Genomic DNA, 18,164 nt, shown 5'->3' with positions numbered 1-18,164 from the left:
TGTAGTGTTGTTGTTATTTTCTTGATTCAAACCAGCGTTAAAGGCTAAATGTTTCCTTTAAACAACATTTGTTTTGTTGTTGTTGTTGTTGTTGTTGAACTTCTGTTTGACACCTACAGTCACATGGCGCTCACTTCAAGCTAAGGCTACATATACACTTTACATATGAAGTCATATTAGAGAGTCAGTCTGTTAGCAGCACGCACCTGTTAGACATCTTCATTTAGAGACAAACTAAAGCTAAAATCCAGCTGTTTTCAACAGCTTTCTGTTAGCTGTATTAGCCGCCCTATTAGGCTTTAACACACAGTGTAGTTTCCTGTTTAAGTTTTACTTCTGTAACTGTTGTTAAATATAGAAAAGGGGGTGAAAAAAACTCACCAGGAGCTGCTGAGATGGCACAATCGGAAGCTTCGCAGTGAAGAGTCGGATCTGCTAACTGGACTATATATATATATATATATATATATATATATTTTTTTTTTTTAAGGAACAGCTAGCACGCTTCCAAGACATAAAATAAATTCACATTCAATCCGGTTATGTGGCATTTAATTACTTTACATCATCAATTAATTGATGAAAGTGCCGCTGGTGAACCGGATATAGCCTACTTTTCCTTTTTTAAATTCACAATCAGCAGCAGGGCCTCCATCTGGTCAGAAAACCTGTGCGCATGCGTGTGATTATAACGGTAGCTGTTATTGTGAAGTTCATTTTTCGGGAAAAATGTATGTTGTTTGTTGATATTTTTAGTTTTAAGAACAACTTTGACCTTCCTAATGCATTCAATCCCAACCACACGATTAAAATAAATAAATAATAATTAATCTAGACTTGGATTAAAGCACACAGCCTTATTCTTAGTGAAATAAAGACCAAGTGCGTATTTGCTGGCTGTGTGCTTTGAGCACAACACGGTGAAAGTCTTCAAGCACTCACATTTGACAGAAAAACATCGCAGCTGTAAATCCCACATGCTGCTGTTATACACCACTGCTGTGGTTTAGTCTGCAGACGGTAAACTGTTTTTAAATGCCTCAGGTAAATACTGTGGCACTGTTGATATGAATGATCCGTGAATGCGCCGCCTGTAAAACGTTTAAAGTATCAAGTGCGTCATTAGCTGTGGAGGGTTCTGCGTCCTCACATATTCATGCAGGAACAGACTCTCGCTCTCTCCACGGCAGGGACGTGCAGAGGGGGGGGGGCTAGAGGGGCTTGAGCACCCGCCCCTTTCCTGATGAGTGCCCAAAGTGCCCTTTTGTTGAGGCAACTTTTAAAAAATTTTTATTTATTTTTTTATGTGTGTGTGCGTGCAGAGTCCTGTCTGTGCCCCTCAACAATAATATTTAACTATTAATCACAGTTTTGCTAAATAAAAGGATCTGGCTTGCATCAGTCACATGATCACATTTAACCAATGATCGCCCTCGACGGCAGAACGCGCTGGTTACGAGCCGGGAACGAGCTCACAAAGAGCACGCGCATTTTTTGCGGTCCGGAGCTGTAGGAGAAACACAAGTTAACTCAGAGACACAGACTGATGCGACAAAACCAGTAAGTAGGTGTACAGCGCACACTGTAGTGTGTAGCACCCAGGAGTATTAGCTTATTACGTACACGTTGGTAAGCTGTCTTGTTGCAACTGACGAACTGAAACAAACGAGCGTGCTGTGTGTGCAACAGCGCGACAAACATTACCTGTCCTTTTATTAACTGCACAGGTAGTGCTGGTCGTAGCTGCTGGCTACCTGTGTAAGGCTGTCATGGGTCTGTAGCTCTGTCACCGTTTTAGGGAACATATTTAGTTTTAAAGTATTTAGAACATATTTAGTTTTAAAGTATTTAGAACATATTTAGTTTTAAAGTATTTAGAACATATTTAGTTTTAAAGTATTTAGAACATATTTAGTTTTAGAGTAAGTTTCTGGGCATTTCCTGCCTTTCTGGAGGGATTATATTTCACTAAAAAACGATCTAATATGCATGTCCACATAATAATTATTATAATTATAATATATTAAAAAACACAAGCTGTATTTTAAAAAACATACATTAAGAAGCAGATTATATTAGATTTATATTTTAAATAAGACAAAAGTTGGATTTTACAGCAGTAAAATGATTGTATCTCTACAGTTTAAACATGTAATAAGCTTTGCCCTGCACAGAGTGGATAGTGAAACAAATGGAATCATCATAAATACATTATTTCATATTTATTACTTCCCCCTCCTCATTGCTTTATTATTGTAGCTCTAGTAATGAATAATAATGTAAGGATTCTGGATCAGCACCATGATGCCCATAGTATATACAGTATTCTGAAGAAGGTCTAAAATGTCACTGTGTGTGCATGTGTGTGTTTTATTTAGCTGGATTTAAAAAAATATTACTCATGATATAACATTGTGCAGACATGGCTGGTAAGGACATGAGGAGGAAACAGTAGGCGCTGTATGAGGCTACTAAAGGCAGTGCTATAACATTTTTCTGTCATCATTTTATTATAGATTAAGTGCAAGAATTGTTAGGTGTGGATAATTAGATTATAGTTTATTGCAATAGCAAGTTGTGCCTTGTTCTCAGATAGACAGCAAGTGGAGAGTGATATATGAAATGATGGGAAGGAAGGAAGAAGAGAAGCAAAGAGTGATTCACAGGCAGAGCCGAGTTTATGTCACAGTTTTTTGTTGCCTTATGGTTCCAAGCGCTGTCACCAATCTTTGCATTTTGTTATTATCTCATGACACTTGTTTAATCAGCTACCATCTCTCCTATGGACTTTTTAATGTCTACAGTCTCAGATCAACACAGCCCTGCCCTTCCCATATTAGATTCTTGATGAATGTGTGTTGTTGTTATTCAGCCTGGTTCAATGTGCCCCTTTTTAACTTTGAGCACCCGCCCCTTTAAACCTCTCTGCATGTCCCTGCTCCACGGGGAGGATCACAGCAGATGACCGTCCTTCCTTTGGCCTCCTGTTTCTTCCTGTTAAAAGGGAGTTTTTCCTTTCCACTGTCTGAGCGCTTGTTCATAGGGAATCATCTGATTGTTGGGGTTTCTCGGTATTATTGTAGAGTTTTTATCTTACACAGTTAAATGAGCTGAGGGCCACTGCTAGCACTGTCATCTCATTGGAGGGCCGATTTAGTGTTCAAGTAGTCCAAAAAACTAAAAAAAAGAAAACACCCACAAATATTTCTGCAAATGTTGGGTTTTGTTTGGTTTTTTAAATTTCAAATATTTTATAACAACACAAAACTGCAAACGTGAGGGCAATTTTTTTTCCATTGAACTACCAAATAAATAGAATAGAATAGAATAGAATAGAATTCAACTTTATTGTCATTGCACATGCACAGGTACAGGGCAACGAAATGCAGTTTGCATCCATCCAGAAGTGCTTTAGTGATATAGGTATATTACAATATATATTAGCAATAGTATAGATATGTGAGTATATTACAGAAATGGGTCTATTATGGTATGTTATAATGTACACGGTATGAAGTATGTTGTGAATATTCTATAACTATAAGTATGTACAGGCTGTAGTGAGTACAAGCTATGTACAGGCTATGAACAGGATATAAATATGAAAAACTATACAGAATATCAAATAATTAACTTTACAGAATCTGGGATATACAGCTATACAGAAATGTGAACTATGCAAGTTGTAAACAGTTGTAGGATTAAAAATTATCCAATGTACAGAATGATTATTTACACAGAGCTATACAGTAGTGCAGTTAAGATAAGTGAGGGTGTAGATAGTTCCTACAGAGGTATATAAAGTGCTAGTGATTGTGAGTGGTGGTTCAGTCCATGTTATTATTGTGTGTTTGAGGGTACAGTTGTCCATTGTGGGTGTGTGTATGTTCAGTCCATGTGTTAACGTGGGTCAGATGTCAGGAGGCAGAGTTCAGGAGTCTGACAGCTGTGGGGAAGAAGCTGTTCCGGTACCTGGTGGTCTTAGTCCGGAGGCTCCTGTGGCACCTCCCAGAGGGCAGGAGGGTGAAGAGTCCATGTGATGGGTGACTGGGGTCTTTGATGATTTTCCCAGCCCTTTTCAGACACCGCTTCCTGTAGATGTCTTTTATGGCAGGAAGTGGTGCTCCGGCGATACAAACACATTGGTCCTCTCTTTCTGGACAGACACGTGGCAGCACTGCTGCTATTATTTTGTTCATATTTAACTAGGGCTGCTCGATTATGGCAAAAATGATAATCACGATTATTTTCACTGAAATTGAGATCTCGATTATTTGACGATATTTATTTAACCCTTTAAGACCTACTATAGAACCAAGTCCGCCAGAGCTTATATTATTTTTTTACATGTTGTAGTGCCATTTATGGGAGCATTTCAAGTTGCTATACAACTGTTATAGCCCATATTTTAATAATATGTATGAATTAAGTCCATAGTAACTACATTAATTGCAAAAAAGTGCAATAAACTACAAAAAAAAATTGAAAATCGTTTTTGTTTGTTTTTTTACATATATTTCTACTTGGAGAAATTTAAGAGGTTTATCCCTCAAAACTTTAAATACAAAAAAGTTGCAAAAAATAGTTTACAACAACAGGAAACTTATTTTGAGTGTGTTCATAGTTTTATTTTGGAGATACACCAATTTTTATATACTGCAGGAAAAACAAAAAAACAATCCTATGATGCAAATTTTCAAAGAAAACAGCATGTGCATCAAAATAAACTATTTCCAGCAGTGCAATTCGAGTTCTAAGCATCCCAGAAACTATTCAGAAAAGTCAAACATGACCAGTATAGGCCTTTAAGGCCTACAAGTAAAAAAAACTACATTTCCGCGAAAATGACGTCACTTCCGGTTTCGGCCAGGAAATGGCGGATATGTGATAGTTCGCGCTGACGCATGTTTCACTGTGGGAAGTGTTACGAACAGCTGATCGGATCAGCGAAGCGTGTTTCTGGAATATTATGTTTTTGTTCCTGCAAGCGCTTTTTATGCAATTTTTGCAAAGCTATATGTGGAACGAAACCGTGACCGAGGACAAGCTGATGGTATGAGATGTAAGTACAACTCCTCTGGTTTCATATGCAAAACAAATTATTGCGCTAGCTTACACGGTCCAGGTTCTACAGGGATTTAAAAATAGTTACACAAAACGGAGCGTGCTGCTCTGACGGCTTTAAAGGGTTAACAATGACTTTAAAAAATAATATAAAATAGTGTGCAACACCACTGAAGTTTTTTTTTTTTTTTTTTACCTCTCTTTTCAACCAACGGCAGTCACTCTCCTCTCCAAATAACTTCTGCTTAGCTTTCCGAGCTTCCCTCGGGTCCTCTTAATCAGCGGTCTCCAACCTTTTTTGCGCCACGGACCAGTTTATGCCCGACAATATTTTCACGGACCGGCCTTTAAGGTGTCGCGGATAAATGAGGGAGGGGCTAATAATCGGCTCAGTCATTTTTAATGATCGTTGAAAGCCCAGATCGTAATCGTGATTAAAATTCGATTAATTGAGCAGCCCTATATTTAACAAAACAAAAATGCAGTGTACACAGTGTTCGACTCTCTCACTGAGCTAACACAGCCAGTCCCTCAGCACGACTGTACTCTCTGCTCATGTTGCCTTCATATTAAATCATTCTTAGAACTTAACACTGCACTCAACAACAAACAAATCCTCCCTAACAAAATAATAACTTCCAGGTCAAATTACATTATATAGTAACGGTCACGTGAGCCGCAAGTGGCCCCCAGGCCACGAGTTTGAGACGCTGTAGAGGACCTTGAGGTGACTGTTATTGTGCTTTGACACAATATAAATAAAACTGAATTGAAACTGAATTAAAATTATGGTACACTGAATTTTACCTTTTAAGAATTTTGAAACTACCCACCATTTTTAACAAAAGCACAGGATTTTTGTTCTCTTAACAAACACAAGTGTCAGTGTGTGTGGAAAAACTCAACAATTTCAGCTTTAGTTTAAAATAAAAGTTTAATTACATCAATAAAAGCAATATTACACAGTAATAGGCTTTTTATGACCAGATAAAACCACATTCACCTGTATCAACAGGAAATATAGCCTGAATTTACACAATATCTGAGATAATATTGCATCTTTGACTAAAACTCCCGAAACCTTTAGAAGGTACTCTCATTTTCACGTCATCGGAAACAGAAAGAGATTAAATAAACTACATGCAGTGGATTGAAAATGAACAGATTCCAGTGTTTTCAAACCTTCAGTAAATCTAAATACATAATCCATCTGTCACATTTACAGTAAATGACTTTATAGAAACAGACAAAGTCGGAGCATTTTATACAAGATTTCACTACACAGGCCCAAAAGGAATAACCTATAACTTCTGTATAAACATTTAATTTAAAAAATACCCCACGGCATCCCATTAATCCTGATTGGAATTTGCATAGATTGCACAAACAAAACAACACAGTATTAATCAATACAGCACAAAGGACTTGAATTGATTCCCTGCAGCTATTTAATCAGAGTGGCCGGCCATGCACGTCATGCCTGAGTCAACAGCATGCTAGAAAAAACAAGTAGCAGCCCACACAAAGCCACATTCATCCCGTAAACGCAATTTCAGTGTAATTATACAATTTTAAAAATGCTTCCCAGAACTAAAGAGACAGAAAGAAAAATCAACCAAAGCTCTTGACCAGAAGCCGCTTTCCCGTCAGCTGCCCTCATTTCTTCTGGCAGTAGTTTTTGTAGTTACTGCAGGCCTTCTGCATGTCCGTTAAGAACCCTGGAACCCCTTTCTGTTTTGAAAAAACACACGCAAAGAGCATCTCTATCAGCGAGCGTCATTCACACATGTGCCAAGAAGACCCACCTAGGAGTGGCAAGCATTGACGTCAGCCTGCAACACATCTGCGAACCATAACGATGGGAAAGCATGAAGGCAGGCAGAGGGACGGAGCTCTCGCGGGCCTGCGAGTGAACTCTTTAACGCCCTCTTTAAAGCTCTCATCACAGATCAGTTTAAGCAGGTCAACTATGAACACGTGTGCATTTCAGGGGCTGTGAGGCCCTGGTGCAAACTGACGCCTTAAACACTGCAAGACTTTGATCGCCCCTTTAAACAAGAACTAATAAATCAGAACGTGTTTCAAATGATGAAGAGTGATGCACAGATGTTTTGGTGTATGTTAACCACACAGAGCACAGAAGAGGAAGACGTATCTGTTGAGGATGTAGTCTTACATGCAGTTGTCTTTGCAGTTGACCCATCTGTTTAATGGGCAATCATCTGATTTAGAGTTTTTCATGCAAAGTTCTAAATGTGTTTGTGTGTTTGTGTTTGACTCACCTTCGCTGCCCAGTTCACCAGCCAGGTGGGAATATTTCCGCCAGGATTGTCAAAGTAATTCATGAAAACTGAAACACAAGCAGGCGGTTCAATATTTATACAGTTTCTGCAACCAAGCCTTCCATTCTGAAAAGTGAAGCTAATGCAGCACGTTTTCAAACCTGCATTCTTTCTAATGGCCAGCAGGGGGCGACTATCCTTGTTCAAAAGAGGAATAATTACATAGAAGTCTATGAGAAAATGAGTCTACTTCTCACTTGATTTGCAACTTCAGTAGACACTTTTCAGAAGCGTTTATAAATTCAATCACTCATTTAAAGATTTATTTAATAACTTATTATGTTCATCTAGTAAATTATGGTCCCATTTACAGTAAAACAGATGATAAACCAGGGCCACCGACGAATCTACGAGCATATATGTTATTCCGTTTCAGTGAACGGCTCAAATGATGGGCCATTTGTATAATTTAAACTGCAAATGTATTCACATGAACCTGGAATCTTTCTGTTTAAAAAAAACACATTTATTTACATGAACATAATTATATAACTGCAATTGTTTAAAGTGATCTTATTGTGTTACGTTTAGTTCCACCAGCTCCGTCACTCTCCAGGGAAACGCTCTGCTTGTAGTCTTTGACCCGAAGCACGCCGCTCTTTTCTGGACACGGTGTCTCCGGGGAGCTTTTGGCAAGGATCACCCAGATCTTCCTGCCGTCCATATCCAGGTCTTTCCGCTCCCTCACATAAACATACTTAGGTTTAAGCTGTTAGGGAACATGACACGCTGAGAAAAGCATTCACAGCCTTTTCCAAATCTATGCGAACTGAACGTATTAGTGCAGATCAGAAGGATACGTCTCTGTTTGACAGCGGGAACGGGTATTTCACTTCCCAGTAGATGGCTGACTGTCCATCAAAGTCCTTCTCATATAGCTCTGAATAAGAAAAATGACACAATCATTCAATGAGCTACAGAAGCACATAAATATCAGCTGAAATACATGATATCAGAATCAGAATACTTTATTAATCCCGAGGGAAATTAGGGAAAAGAGAAGGACAACCACCCCCAACTATACTAACCATTACATTTTAATGTCTTATGAGGAAAAAATGGCCAAGGAAATGAATATTTTCAAGGAATATACTTGAAATACTGCAATAACCACTTCATCTTTACAGAAAACTACTTGCAACACTAGCAGGTTGTATTTGTACAAGTTGTGGTTTGCATACTGCACAAGACAGACTGCATGGAAGAGAAGGAGCGCTTTAGATTCAATGAAAGGATAATAAAGGAAATCTTTGGGTTTTATTCTCTCCTTCACTTTAATATTTTTCACTATACTAGAACAATTTGCATCTGTTTAAGACACTACAGCTAATACACTAGAGATTTACCTTTAAAGTTTTCCTGCTGATTGATCATTATCTTTAGTTTATTCTCCACTTCTTTTGCTCTTATGTAATCTTGCTTTATATTAACACACCCAAAATCAGGAAACTAGTTGCCAGTCGGTTGTAAAGTGGCATTCATGGGTAATGTAGGCCCCTCTGATATCTGGAGATTTTTAAGGAGAGACACTGAGAAGCTATCACCACAGAAAACACAGAAAATGCTACTGAAATGAGCAGCTTTCAGCTAAAAGACTACAGCTACACCATGTTACCTGCTGGGTACTGTAGATGTGCATGAAAACAGGGATGAAAGAAAAGTGAAACTGTTATTTTAAAGCATTAATGAAGACTAAAAGATCGGAGAAGACACAGAGATAAAAGAAAGACAGTAAATGTGGTGTGAACCCTGCCTTCCTGGGCTGTTTCTGTTTTTTTACCTTTCACATATCCATCCCAATCTTTTCGATACGTCAAGTCCATGTAGACATCTGCACACAGCTCTGGAGTGCAGGTGGTGAGCACACCATAGACTTTGTACTCATAAAGTCCAGTTTCCTGCAAACAGCACATGAAAGTTCTCTCTTCCAACTGCAGGCCATATGATGCCACACCCACACTATGCAACTAAGCCCTGACCACACCACTCTGATTAGTGCCAGTCTACGTTTCTCACGCCCAGTGAGGAACTGTGTTGGCCTAGATTCAAATGTTTGGGTTTTTTTCCTTTTAACATTGATTTTTCAATGTTTTACGCAAGAAAACTAAAGCAATACTTAGAATGAGAAATATATTAGGTACATTTATGTCTTCTAAGAGTAAAAGTCATACCAAATTCCATTATCTATAACATGTACAAATTGAAGTGATTTATTTTAGATTTAAGATAGGTTTTTTTTCTCCAAAAGTTTGTTTTTAAAGAAAAATGTTCAAAGAATCATTTCACTTATATCACTCAGCATGTTTTGAAGTAAACAGAGGTGACAATTCACACATAACCTCGAAGAAACATTTTTCATAACTGAGATTTTAAACTTTCATTGTTATTTACATTAGGCTTCCACTGACAATCTTGTTTTAAATCAACCAAAAAGCCAACCTAGATGTGTCAGGGATGTGCCGAATTGAAGGGTGGATCATTGCAGATGCAAGAATGTCTTCAACGAGGTTAGTCAGGGTGTCTGTTTACGCCCCAAGGCAAGGCAACTATAAATCGACGTCTATCCGAATGGAGTTTGGTTGGACTGGTGCAGCAAGTTTCTGAGTGGAGAAAAAACATACTCCCGCTCAGCTTCCGGCTTCTTCCCCATGCTAGCCGCTGCTGTTTATCTTTGCTGCTAATAAATTAAACTAAACTTATACTCAGCTTGATAACAGCTCAACGTTTTGACAGAGAAAAGGTGGAAACATAAAACAGCGACAGTTCAGGCTCTGCAGCGCTCACCACATTCATTCAAACTGGCTCGCCGAGTCGCTTTTCCTGCAGCAGAAGCAGCAGTTTGACTGGAGATTTCCTACCTTGTCATAGAGCCGGTAGATTTTCACTCCCATCGTCTCCACGAACAGCTCCCATCCTCCCTCCAGCTGCGGCTCGTCCAGCTCCTTCCACGCATTCTGGAACTCCTCATCCGTAAACCGCAGCGACATGATAGACTCTCACTGTGACACACCGGCCAGCCCGCAGCCAAGCACCATACTTCCGCTCCCGGCCTTCAAAATAAAACACGCAGTGCAAACAGGAGCATTTCTGAGATAGGACGTACAGGATGTTTGGACATCACGCTTCTGTACAGATTTGACCTCTCCACACTTCTATTCAGAATGATATTTAATTAAGCTGCAAAATGAACGTGAATGAGAGCAATTTAAAAAAAATGCTGGTATTATTATGAATTTTCTAGTAATGTTAATAAAGTGCAATTATATAATAAAACTAGCTAATATAGATTTCATATGGATTTTATTTAACTTTTCAGTTTCAGTTTAACTCAAAAAAGTATAGCAACAGTCTCAAGGCGCTTTATGTTCATGCTAGAGACCTTACGATAATACAGAGAACATCTCAAGAATCAAACAATCCCCTATGAATAAGCACTTTGTGACAGTGGGAAGGGAAAACGCCCTTTTAACAGGAAGAAACCTCTGGCAGAACCAGGCTGCCATCTGGGATGGCCAGATTCAGATAGTGGATTCTGATAGTTTGATACTAGTTTCAGGACAAACTCTAATAATTAGCCATAATTATGATTTTTTTTCTTAAATTGGTCAATATATATAAAAACTTGTATGAGTCTGTTTAAGAAAAAAAAGGCTAAAGGGCTAGGTTGGAGAAGAAGAAGAAAGACCTGGACCCAGGTAAGAAGCAGAGAGGTAGAAAATGGATGGATGGATGGAAAAGCTCAGTATATAGGTGACTTATATATATATATGCATGTATATATTGTGTCTATTTCTTACTTAGTGTATTGTCTGTCTTTGTTACTGTTTATATTGCAGCACTGTAACCAAAATAATTTCCCCTAGGGATCTATAAAGTATTCTGATTCTGATTCTGATATAAATCTAAAGAAGTGAGGCACTGTTTATTGCAGGGTGTTAGAATGTTTACTCAGGCTACATACAGCCCAACCTGATGTTATCAGTGAACAGTCATAATGATAAAAGATTATGGAGTGATATGCCATTATTTTTCTTTCATTCATTTACATCGCTTACACAGTATGCCCTTTATCAGCTGATAAACTCAAGGCGTAACAAAACAAACAAAGCAAACCTTCGGACTTCAAAATAAAGGCAGGCAATCAACGCGTTTTATTTTGAAACGCACCGCCGGATTCACCAGCTTTCCCCGATGGTTTCTATCTTCGCTCTGCAGTCAGAGGCGCATGAAACAGTCCCGCTAGAATGAGGATGGCAGTGCGGCTGGCAGCTCCTAACCTGACGACTCTACGGTGCGGCAGTTCTCATGAATGGGAGTCAGATTCCAGCCCGGAGAGTCCGCTGTGAGCTTCAACACTGAGCGAGAACAAACAACATTCACTTTTAATTAGATTAGTCTGGTTAAATAATTCATCAGCTCATAGACAAGTCTCACTGCAGCAGAGGGACACTTTGCAAACTTTGCCACATGGAAAACGGCTCTGAGGTAACGAAGCTTTCTTCTTTATTTCCCACCTAAAACAGGCTATCTGCACTAAATTTACTACACATTAAAAACATATATCGTTACCAGCTGAAGCCAGGCTGTGTTGCTGCTTGTTGCTATAGCTGAACTGGATTTGGTTATTTGCTAAGATTTTATAGATTTACTTTTAACTTTATAAATCCTCATTTTTTGTTACCCCAATAAACAAACTTTCATGTTTACCACTAAGAAAGCCTGCAAGAGTTAGTTTGGAGAGTTCCCCACTCTTCACATTTTCTTGTTGTTTAAAAGTCCTGTGGCTTCACAGCTTGCAGCTTTCCCCCCTACAGTATCCTCCCTTCTTTAAATGGTCCAGAGCCACAAACTACACTTAATTTCTTCAGTCTGTCCCGATGCTGGTCATTTTCATTGCAGCTGTGTATGAATAATAGATCAGTCACTTTACAGGAACTTTGTGTACTGCTGAACTAAAGGGTTAGGGTTTGACATTTATATGATTTATGTCCTCTATTTTTTTTTTTACTTTTAAGAGAAGACGACTCAAATCAAGAAAATATTTAATCACAAAAATATTAAACAAGATTCATAAATAAGAGTGGGGGGACATACTGGTTACAGTTACACTGCTTCTACCATGAGTAAATCATTTACAGTTATTCAAATTTATTAATTTTTTATATAAAACAAATTTTAAAAGCTTTTGTTTGAGGGAAAAAAAGACATTTCTTGACTTGAAGTAACAGAAATACACAGATCTGTGCTCTCTTTTCTGGTTGTTTTGTTTCATTGTTTGTGGATAGTAAAGATTTTGACATGTGTGCTGATGTACACAGAAGTTTCTTCTTCATTTATGCGGTGACCCCGCTCTAAGGACTTTTAGATACTAAAATCCATACAGTGTGAGACATCAGATACCAGCAGATACCAAACGCAGCGTCTAAATTTAATGCTGGACATTAAATGGCTTTCTTCATCTTGATAAAGTTGTTTTCCTGGAGGAAAACAGGGAAGGTGATGAGATTTTATTATCTTGTGTTTTTCAGTGTCATTACACAGTTAAACCAAACGGGTCTCCACTCTGTTGGGAAGTAGTTTTGGTGGTAAAATGCTGCAGCTTCTGTATTATTTTGAAATAGTGAGCCCCAAAGTATTGGCTGCAGAAGACACAATCCTGTAGGTGTAGCACTGACCATTGGGCGAGGAAATTCTGCTCATGTTTAGAAACTTGATTAAATAATTTCAATTTCAAACATCTGGACTGATAAAGTCCCAGCAAGTCTTTTCTACCCACTTATTGTGACTCAGCTTTCCATGCAGCAGGCGTGTGTGTGGAGGCGGGGTGAGCGCTTGTGAAGATGTTTGTGATTTCGAAGCTCCTTGCAATTCATGGAGCAGTTTGTAATGTCATATCCTGCGCTCTCCAGGGAATGTCTCAGCTCGTGCTGGGACGAGTGGTCCGGCGTCATTCTCCTCTGACTGGGTCAGAAGGAGGCGGCTGGGATTGTGCAAAGAGGTTACATGGGTTTATTAAAGCAGCATGTGGTCAGGAGGGGGGAGTTGTGAAATGTGTTGAATTATAATAAAAAGCTTCTGCCAGAGTTTCTTTTGCTGTTTACAGTGTTGAGCAACACGTTTGAGCACTTTCACTGCTTCTTTCTCCACAGACTGGGAGATCCTGATCACAGGGAAAAGATCAATAACGAGGAACCATCTGTGGTCTGTTAACAGAAGACTGCTGGATCCTGAAATGCCAGAAGACGCTAGCAAGGAGGCCATGAGAACACCAGCGACACCAGAGAAGGCCAACAACGCCGAGCGCCCTGCTGTCGCCATGACAGCCCTAAACATCCCCCTAGTTAATGAAGTGCAGCTGACCGCAGCCACCGGCGGGGCAGAGCTCTCCTGCTATCGCTGCACGATCCCGTTTGGTGTGGTAGTGCTCATTGCGGGCATCGTGGTCACCGCGGTCGCTTACAGCTTTAATTCGCACGGCTCCACCATCTCCTATTTTGGCCTGGTGCTCCTCTCTGCAGGACTCTTGCTTTTAGCGTCCAGTGCCATCTGTTGGAAGGTGCGGCTGGAGAGGAAGAAGGAGAGGCGGCGGGAGAGCCAAACGGCCTTGGTTGCAAACCAGAGGAGCATTTTCACTTGAAGCGGCAGTTTAAACAACGCAGCTCCAGGTTTTCTGAGTCTGAAAAGGCCTGATCTCGACACGGTTTGATGAAGAACCAGCTGAAGGCAGATGTTGTCCAGAATGTTTCTTCAGTTTCCGACCTGTAAAAGCTCCGACTCTCAAGGCTCAGAATTCAAAGCTTTACAGACATTGTGAGGGATTTATTTGTCAAACAGACGTGGAGCATCTGGTAAGCTGGGAACACAGCCAGAAGGAATGTATCACAATTAAGATGAATTACCACTGTGCGGAGTGGCGTAGAGGAAGTCTCCCATTAATCGGCTGTTGGATGTGCTGCCTTTGATTGCAGCGGGAAGGACTGTGGTTTGAAAAAGTCCAGAACAATGACTCTCGCCTCATTTGCTAGGCTTCAACTTGCAAATATCTGTTTAGAAAGTCTCATCTTGCAGGAAATGGGGAGAAATGACCTGCTTTTGAAGTATGGTACGTTATAATGGCTGAGAAGGACTATTAAATTTTGAATATGCATCCTCTTAAAGCACTTTGATCCTACATATTCATCATATTATGTAATACATTTCTTTAAAAAAAATAATGCAAAGATACATCCACATTTTATGTAGCAATACTTAATGTGGACAACTACATTTTTACTGTCTATAGCTCATATTGTGTAAAATTAAACTAGCAGCTTTGTTTTAGCGTAATCATTTGCATGTATTCATTGTTATCACATGATCATGATGTTTAATAAAATCATTTTATCAAGCATGTTGTTAGTGTCGCAACTGGACAGAATTAATTTAGTTTTGTCTTGTTTTGTTGTACGTCTTGAAAGGAAAGACTGTATATAAAAGATGGGTGTAGCCATGTCACCCATTGGTTTGAAATTTGAAGAGCTAACATAAGTGTTTTAGCTACGATGTTGGGTTTGTGGAGCCACGAGTGACGGTATTTAGACCAAAGGGGGGAGTGTAGCGCTAGCAAGAATGGTTAGCTAGCCGCATCCAAAAATTCTGACTGCATCACACATACAGACACACCTGCTAAATAAAAGATTAATAAAATACTAGCATTTCACCACGTGAAACTGGACCATAGACTTCTTGTACAGTTCAGTGACTCAAATTAGCAGAGGAAATGCTTAGCAGATAGCTAGGCTATTAGCCACAGCACCTACATTTAAGCAAGTTATTTAAAAAATAAATATACCACCCACCATAAAGTTTTTATAAAGAGAGAAATCATCCATAAAGCCCCCAAAATGTCCCCAAAATGCTGCAGTTTTGTTTTTTAGGGTTTTTATTTCCACTCGCTTTGTTTCTTAGCCCCAAACACTGTAGCCACTTTAGCTTAGCAGAAAAATGTGAAACTGCTAGCCTGTGTGTGTCCAGATTATCAGTGTTCTAAAGTGTTCTAAGTGTTCTAAAACCCATTGAGTGACATTTAATTAAATATAATATGTAAAGCTTATTTTTCATTTGCTAAGATCACCAGGTTTTTGGTAACATGTGTATGCATAGATCAAACACTTAGCAAAGTGCTAATACAACATTAGTAATGTTGATTAGGGACACGAGGTTTTGGTCTACCTTTAGACACAGTGAGCTCAGCTTAATCCTCTATTTGCAGTTCTTCTAAAATTTTAACTACACACAAAAGTCACCCACCGTCACCTGGGGCATATTCAGTATACAAACAGTGTGGGTCTTTTTGCTACAGCTTGAATGACGTATATTAAAAATGGAGTAGCAACACTGTCTTATCCATCAAGCCATCGTGTCACCCCTCCACTTAACATTTTAACATCTTTGAACATGACGGACAGAACAGATGTAACTGAATCAGCAGCTAAACAAACTAGGAAACAGGTAAGGTCACAAATAACAGTATGTCAGTTTTCTCAGAGTTCTCTATAATACTACACAAAATATGTTTCCACCACCAAAGGAACTGACCACTGCTGGACAAAAAGATTCATATCACCTCCTAGGTGAATATGTATATCTGTTAGTAGAGGACTATTTTCTTAACCAAAAAGCTGACTACCAAAATGATAACACGCATGATGAGAGTGAAATCAGTAAATTATTAAAAATGCATTAGGACAGAGATAATCGTTGAAGCACATAACATTAATAAATATTCAAATTAAGATTATTTTAATATTGGTATTAAAAATGTGACCAATAGGATAATTTTACTGTCAATATTCCCTGGTCACACAGTTATGCTCCAGTTTGCTGTCGCCTTACACTCATAGAGTGGATTAGTAAGTGTGACTGTTTCTTCAGGCTTGTTACATTCATAGGAAATGTGACTCTCAGAGGTTTGACGTCAGTGTTTGTATTTCTTAGAGACAGTTTATGAGTAGGAGAAGCGATGAGTTATTTTATTAACATTCAGTCACTGCTGAGTTGAGGGAAATGTTTTGCCTCTCATGACGTACTTGGGTGTGCCTTTGAGTCTTCGCACAAATTTACTGCACATGTCTTCTGGTGACAAATCCAAAGCCAATGTATTCACTTGAGAATTTAGATTTCATTCAAAACACAGTCATCACGGCCTGCCCCGTTAAAATATCAACAACAAAGCAGAGGCTACGTTTTGGTTTATGTCAAGGAAGTACTCAGAACCTCTATGTAATTTAAATAAGAGGATGTAACTGCAAACAAGCAAATAAAAGTACTTTATGTAAAAAACAGCCACTGATACTGAATAACTACATTACTTTTACTCACATATTTATAGGATTTTACTGTTGTAGTTCATTAAGGTGGAGTCATTCTTTTCCTATTTCACTCTGGGCTACAGCTAATAATCACTACTTTCATTATGGATGATCCTGATGACTACTGAATGCTCTGTAAACAATTGTAATTTGTAAAGATTTGTGGAAAAAAGAAGCTTGAAGACTAATTTTAAATGGTATAAAGCAAATCTTGTTAAATTCTAGTTCCTGTGTGAACTAAACTCTTGGATAGATTAATCTATGGCAAAAATTTGGATTTTATAAACTCCAAAAAAATCTTAATTTGTAGGTAAATAAAAGTACAATTTTGTCCAATGGAGAGGAAATGAAACGTAACTCAAAGCATAAAAATACTTGAGTAAAAGCTGCTTTGTTGTACACTGCCACAAATGTCAAAAACATGCAGACCAACCTCAATACTTTGTTCAGATATCGAGAGTTACAGATGCAAATAAAAACTTAACTTGAATATTTTGACATTTCTGTGACATTTCTTCTTTTTTAAATTAAAAAATAATAATTTTTATATTTCTATTCGTTAAGTAAAATAGCTTTTAAGTTAATCAGCTTTGAAAATATGAGGCAATTTAGTTTTAGCTGAGTTACATTTCGGTGGATTTCCAGTTTACAGATTATTTGACATTACAAACTTGCAAATGTAAAAATAACATCAACTGACAAAGGAAGATGATTCTGATGGAAGTTGCAGAAAGTTAATTATTCTGGCAAATTTAAAAATCACAGTCAGCCTTTGCACCTAAACTCAAAGCAGTCGGAATCACTTTAGTAACAATTTAACACATAGCTTCTCTCTATTTGTTACTTTTTTCCCACCACCATCATCACTTTATGTGTCTAAATATTGGCTGTTTTTCTTCTGCTGGACGACTAATTGAATGTTTCAGGACATAAATTCTCTAAAGTAAAAGGAAGTTGAGCGCTGTCGTCCGACCCCGTCAGGTTTAAAATAGCCTGGACATGGAAGTATATTTATAGGCAGCATTTGCGTTGCTATGCGTCCCCGTGACACCAGACACTACAACTAAATGGTTTCCTTGCGTCAGAGGAGAACCTACAACACACTTTGTCACTTTTGGGAGATCACCACCACACATGCAATCGGCTGAAGACGTGCACTTAATAGACTCCGAGATCAGCTCAGTAACACGTTAATGAGACACATGACACGGTGAGGCGTCTCCTCCTGCTTGTCAGGTTAGAGGAAGCCAGACTGAAGCTGGAAAAATGGGTGACTTGAGATGAAGTTTGACAGGTGCTCTCCCCCGGCGTCTTTAGCCTCATTACACACTGCTGGCACCTCATGTAGGGACTGTGTGCGTCACTTTTTGTGCCTCACATAGTTGTCATTTCAATCAGTGCCACACTG

At 38.8% G+C, this 18,164-nt stretch overlaps 2 protein-coding genes across 6 annotated transcripts; one reads left to right on the top strand and one right to left on the bottom strand.

Annotated features, from left to right (window-relative positions):
- The first annotated feature begins 1,413 nt into the window (after positions 1–1,413).
- tmem100a (transmembrane protein 100a) lies at positions 1,414–14,793 on the top strand. 5 transcript variants are annotated; one of them, XM_085272156.1, is made up of 2 exons: positions 1,414–1,560; positions 13,556–14,793. In XM_085272156.1, the coding sequence occupies exon 2, from the start codon at positions 13,639–13,641 to the stop codon at positions 14,041–14,043; it is 405 nt and encodes a 134-aa protein (XP_085128282.1). In that variant the 5' UTR covers positions 1,414–1,560; positions 13,556–13,638; the 3' UTR covers positions 14,044–14,793. The 5 variants fall into 5 exon arrangements, with proteins under 5 accessions (XP_085128282.1, XP_085128283.1, XP_085128279.1 ...); XM_085272157.1 differs by lacking the exon at positions 1,414–1,560 and adding an exon at positions 10,438–11,101; XM_085272153.1 differs by lacking the exon at positions 1,414–1,560 and adding an exon at positions 11,116–11,748.
- On the bottom strand, positions 5,980–10,448 carry pctp (phosphatidylcholine transfer protein). The gene is made up of 6 exons (XM_085272151.1): positions 10,265–10,448; positions 9,187–9,304; positions 8,207–8,286; positions 7,932–8,103; positions 7,347–7,414; positions 5,980–6,795 (listed from the first exon to the last, which is right to left on the bottom strand). Exons 1-6 carry the CDS (start codon positions 10,391–10,393, stop codon positions 6,721–6,723), a joined length of 642 nt encoding a protein of 213 aa, XP_085128277.1. The 5' UTR covers positions 10,394–10,448; the 3' UTR covers positions 5,980–6,720.
- Positions 14,794–18,164: the final 3,371 nt, after the last annotated feature.

Source organism: Mchenga conophoros, linkage group LG4 (genome assembly GCF_057382185.1).
Source record: "Mchenga conophoros isolate Kocher_MC1m ecotype Shallow Benthic linkage group LG4, M_conophoros_male_GT1.1, whole genome shotgun sequence".
NCBI lineage: Eukaryota > Metazoa > Chordata > Actinopteri > Cichliformes > Cichlidae > Mchenga > Mchenga conophoros.
The sequence above is the reverse complement of the archived record's forward strand: the minus strand, read 5'-3'. Positions and strand labels throughout refer to the sequence as shown.